Source organism: Lepeophtheirus salmonis, chromosome 5 (genome assembly GCF_016086655.4).
Source record: "Lepeophtheirus salmonis chromosome 5, UVic_Lsal_1.4, whole genome shotgun sequence".
In the NCBI taxonomy this organism is placed as follows: domain Eukaryota; kingdom Metazoa; phylum Arthropoda; class Copepoda; order Siphonostomatoida; family Caligidae; genus Lepeophtheirus; species Lepeophtheirus salmonis.
Window position 1 is genome coordinate 55058620 of NC_052135.2, and position 5515 is coordinate 55064134.

Here is a 5515-nt window from a genome sequence, read left to right on the forward strand (position 1 = left end):
CAACAATGATATACATAGGCAGGAATCATTCTCATGTTGATCCTCAATTTTATTTCCAGTCAAAAAACTTATTTAAATAACAAGGACATATTAGGTCGTCTGAAAAGTTAGTAGGCTAAGTAGACTACTCAACTAATCAACTTTACTGATGAGTACTTTAGTCTTTAAAGCGTCATTGACAAAAAAAACCATTTTAATATAACAGCGTTATATATAATTCAAATCTTAACAAATGCTGTAAATGTATAAAAATTATATTATACATAGAGATCAATAACAAAAACAGACAGAAAGAGTGCTCTTTTTATTCATTTACAGTGTGCACACTGCGGTGGTTTGTTTTTCAACTTTTTTCAAATTTCTTTTAAGGATAGTTCGATTTTTTTTTGGTATATTAAGAAAATAACCTATGCAAAATTTAATTACCTTAACCTTACAATGCCATCTTTAGGTAGCACATCTAGTTAAATGTTAGAAAGGAGACAAAATTTATTTATTACGTCGATAAAAATTAAAATGTAACATTAATCCTTATTTTGTATTTATTAATTATGATAGATGTTTGATTAATGAATAGCATATCTGAATATAATATTTTTTCAACAAACCTGTATCCGGTTCAACATAATATGTACTGTATTTCATATTTTATAGGAAAAATATCAATCTGCAAACCAATAATAATTTTTTGCCCTAATAGATGGAACTGATCAATCATATGATCATAAGAATATCTTATATATATTTAAAGAAATATACCAAATTTCAATTTCAATAACGGTATATAATTATGCTTTTTATTTATAGTTACTATTTTGTTTCCCACGGGATGATATAAGTATATAAGTTATACTTTGTCCTGATTTTCTCATTCCTTTCAAAAGATCAGAATAGTTGCATTTTAGTTTTGCAAAATGTCTTCAACAAATACTAATATGCGTATGTGCTAAAATTATTTTACTATATATGTGTTTATTAAATTATTTAATTAAGAAAACTTACTTGGCCCATTTTATAATATAATGCGAAATCATAATATTTCGTTGGCACGTCACAATGTGTATAATCTTTGTTGATTATTTTTAATCCATTGGACCAGGGAACACAGAATAAGATGATGTATGGTTTATCTATAGTTTAGAAAGAACCAAAAGATAATTCCTTTCATATAAAATAACAATATTTAAATATAAGCCTGAATGTAATAAATAATATTTTTTAATCATTCATGCTTATATTGATATAGTATTTATTAAGGAAAGATCAGTTAAATTGATGATCAAAATAGGTATTTTATTTTCTAGAAAATCACAGATTGAAATTATATAACGTACAGAGTGCGAGAGGGAAATTTTCCGCGATCAAGAAGCAAAACTAAAACCTTTATAACTTTTAATTAGAAAAGTCTAATGAAAAATGTTATTGAAAAAACTGGACCGGATTAATTCAGCGTTGGCTCAGAGACAATTTTTTCGTTAATAGTATAATGAGATAACTTCCCAAGAACTCCTCAGTGTTACACTACATTTTCCATGAGCACACTCACACCGAACTACTCAATACAATAATACTTATATGCAGTGATGTAAATTTTTTAGCTGGCCCGTTTTTGGAATTAGTAATCTGCAGAATGAATTTTATTTTCCTTTTTAGTTTTTATTATTTTTTAATTCTTGAGTAGAGTACATTTTTTCGTAAATACATTTAATTATATTAAAAACCTGTTTGAACATTCGTATGTGCTCATAAAATACGTAGCTTAACTCTGAGGATTTGTTGTGGAGTTAATATTGTAAGTCCTTGTTAGACTCAGAGTAGAATTGAGGATCGATATTGGAGAAATTCCTCTTTGAAAATCAAAAGCCGGTAATGTTCTCTGTCTATAGTTTTTCACAAATATTTCAAAAAGAAAGGATAACCCTAAGCTACATCAATTTCACTTTGAAAATGAGAGAAAATGGTTTTGTCTCTAATTTTCCATTGCTGACATTCTATGTGTAATTTATGTATATTCATATTAACCCATATTTTCCCAACTCCGAATTTTTGCATGAAAATGAGTAATTTGGTGTATTTTTATGAGTAAATGGTATATATACAGTTTTCATTTAATCCAAAAAAATAAATTGAATTTCCCAGGACCAAATTAATGAGGGTCAGTTTAAACTGACGCTGGTAACAGGAGGGTAGGTGTTTTTCTTCTTCCCTTCTTTAAGAAATATTAGATTATTGTATGATTCTTCATCTAATATTTTTTTTTATAAAAGAAAAATTGATTTTTTAGAAGCTTTTCAATATATAGATATATATGTATATTCATCCCCTGTAATTTTCTACAAATAAATATATTTAAATTTTTAGATATTTAAACATTATTAACACTACTTTGTATGAAAATCCTTAAAACAATCAGGATGAAAACCTACATTGTACTTTTCACAAAAATATCTACTAGTCTTAGAGCATTGAACACATTGTCGTTGATTTCCCTTTGCAATCCAATGGTCTCTTCGATCGTAACGAATATATATTACTACTTTTTGTATGCTTTGTGATGTTGGAAGTATAGGAATTATAGTTTTTTTCTGATTGAAATCTTTTATAATAAACTTCGACAATTTCTCTTCTAAACCCTATAAGATCAAGCCGTTTTGTCCTTGATTATGAGTTTGTAATCGATAAAGTTGATATATCGACACAATAGCGGAAAAGTGGCAACCACCATTTCTTGTTTCGAAGATTTATCTTGTAATTGCATATGTTTTGATCCAACCTGTCAACGCCACCCATGTGCCTGTTATATACTGAAATGGCATTTGTTGGATCAATATAAACTCTTCTATCCTTGTCTTTGATGTAACGAGAGGCTCTTTTCATGGGTTCTTTTCCATACAGTGTTGATGCAACTGTCACCACTTTATTATCTTTCCAACGAACATGAGTAACATTATATTTATTGTCATTGACAACATCAGATATTCCTCTCGAGCCTTTTTTCATTTCATCAATTGCTATCAATGGTGCATTTTCAGTTCTATTAGCTCGAAGTGTACCTGTAGCAGCAATTACATTTTCTTTCAATAATCTCAATAGCCTTGGACTAGTAAAAAAGTTGTTCATAACTATATGATAGTTTGAATCAGGGACTTTTGGTAATTTAGATACAAGATTCATAATAACTGATCCACCAAGGCCAATGTCCTTATTATAACTACTATCCTTCCCAGCATAAGGATAAAATTGTACAGCATAACCAAGTGTTATAGCTGCTGCCCATATTTTGTAACCAAATTTGACAGGTTTGTTTTGAATATATTGTTTGCAGCTATGGCGCCCATAATAGGGCACCATCTATTCATCAATGCTGATATTCTTCTCTGGAATGAAATTTTTCAAACAGTTTCATTCAACATTTTGAACAATGGCCTCACTTTATAAAATTTGTCACTGGGATCGAGATTATGGTTGTGGACCAAATGTAGATATTTCATTATATCTAGAAATATATTTCAGGTGAATAGAGAAGTTACTATAGTATTCCGGCTATCGAGACTCAATTCCCAATACATTGATCGCCTAGGATAGGGATTGTATTCACTAAAGAGTAAAACAGTGAGAAAAGATTTAAATTCATTTATCTCAATTCTAAACGTATGGTTTCCATTTTGAGCGGCGTAAGTATTTGCCTCCTAACAAATGTGTTCAATGAGTTCGTCTGTCATAAAAAGTTCAAATATAGATATAAGAGACTCATTTAAATTTCTAACTGGTTCAGGAAGAGACCAAGAACTGAAATTCTCTTCATTTTGAATATCTTTCTGTTGCCAATTGTTCACATATTTTTCTTTAGCTATTTTTGTTTTTTTATTTGTCGGATTGTTTCGATTTTCCAAATTTTTATAGCTCTTCGCTTCTTTGACAATGAGCTTGAAAAATTGTTCTAAGTGATATTTTTTTATGATCTTGCTCAACATCAATGTCTCATTTTCTTACTCCTTTCACTACTAAGGATGCGGGGGCTAGGAGCTGATTTCCACTTAGGCTAACAATACTTGGATCTTCTTCATCGCCAGAATCAACGTCACTGTTACATTCATTAACATTTATTGGAGGTTGAATATAAACTTTGGTTATGTTCTGATTTTTTATATCCAAATCTTCATCATCTGATAACTCATCCAAATATTGAAGAACCTCATTCAAATTCAATTTTTTTCTATTAACACTCATTTTACTTTTTTGTATACTGAAAACAGTCTTCTTTTTTCAAACTAAATCTAAACTTAATACAATAACACGTTACCATACTTATTATTGATAAAGTACTCTTTCATTTACGTTTCTTAGATGAAGGATGAACAAGAAAAGTTGAGAATTATCAATTTGTCCTTTCAATTACACAAAAACCTACCCTCCTATTCCCAGCGTCAGTTTAAACTGACGTTCAAAAATTTGGACTTTTATAGAAATGAAATATGAAAACTGATATTTTTCCTTTTAATACTGATGGAATATAGTAAATTAAATTAATTTTTAGCACTATTCATACAATATATCAACTTACAAGAGTTCTGTGGCTGTTGAAACATAGCCTAAGGAACAATTCAATAAAGGATTATATAATTAGTAATTTTCAGTTATTTTTTACATTAATTTTTTTATTACTAAAAACATACATTCATATATGTTAATAGACTACATCTATCAACTAAATCAATTGATTTTACAAGAAAGTTGTACATACCACTCATAAAAAGGGCTGTCAGTTTAAACTGACATAGGGAAGATATGGATTAAGAAAATGTATATGTATTGTCCTTGATGTGAAAGGTTCAAATAAAAAGGAATTTTATTAATGAAATTATTCTTAGTTAATTACTTATGCACATTGAAATAGATAAATAAGTAATAATTTTAATACTATTTTGTTTGGAAAATAATAGAAGCATATACTTTCAGTTATTAATCTTATGAGGCATATTGCATATCTGTTAATGCTACATCTTATCAGTTCGTTTATTTTGTTTCTACAACTCTATTAAGAGAAAAGTAATATCAAAATCCCGAATAATTTATTAAATTTTTTTGTTTGAATATCTAAATTACATTTGAATCAATTAAAGAGTTCCAAAGTTTTTTCTTTCAGTGTATATTTTTTATAATTGATTTAATTATAGAAGGTTATAGAGGTGGAACAAGTAATTACTCCTAGGCTCACAAACAAAACTTTAATGTTCTTGCTTGATCCTACCAATAAATGACTTTTAACTGCCCATTGCTTCCATCACAATAATAGTCAAGTCGATTCATTCATCAAAGGGAATGCAGGATAGTGGTTTTCTAAAACTTGTCTCCCATCTCTTTCATCAACTTCTCCTCTGTTCTTCTAATCTTATTTATCCATGATTTGCGTTAAAGTTTTATAAAATTAATTAATAAAAAAATTTACATTCCATTTATAAGTATATCTATAAATTACATAAAGATAATCACTACTGGAAAATATTGGAAATAC

At 28.5% G+C, this 5515-nt stretch overlaps 1 protein-coding gene and 1 long non-coding RNA gene across 2 annotated transcripts; both read right to left on the minus strand.

The window, feature by feature from the left end:
* Nucleotides 1–524: 524 nt before the first annotated feature.
* On the minus strand, nucleotides 525–1607 carry LOC121118766 (uncharacterized). The gene is made up of 2 exons (XR_005864561.2): nucleotides 1003–1607; nucleotides 525–946 (listed from the first exon to the last, which is right to left on the minus strand). It is a non-coding gene; the product is annotated as an uncharacterized lncRNA (long non-coding RNA).
* Nucleotides 1608–2661: 1054 nt separating this feature from the next.
* Nucleotides 2662–3351, minus strand: LOC121117577 (piggyBac transposable element-derived protein 3-like). The gene has a single exon (XM_040712026.1). The coding sequence runs from the start codon at nucleotides 3349–3351 to the stop codon at nucleotides 2662–2664; it is 690 nt and encodes a 229-aa protein (XP_040567960.1).
* Between the last annotated feature and the right edge of the window lie 2164 nt (nucleotides 3352–5515).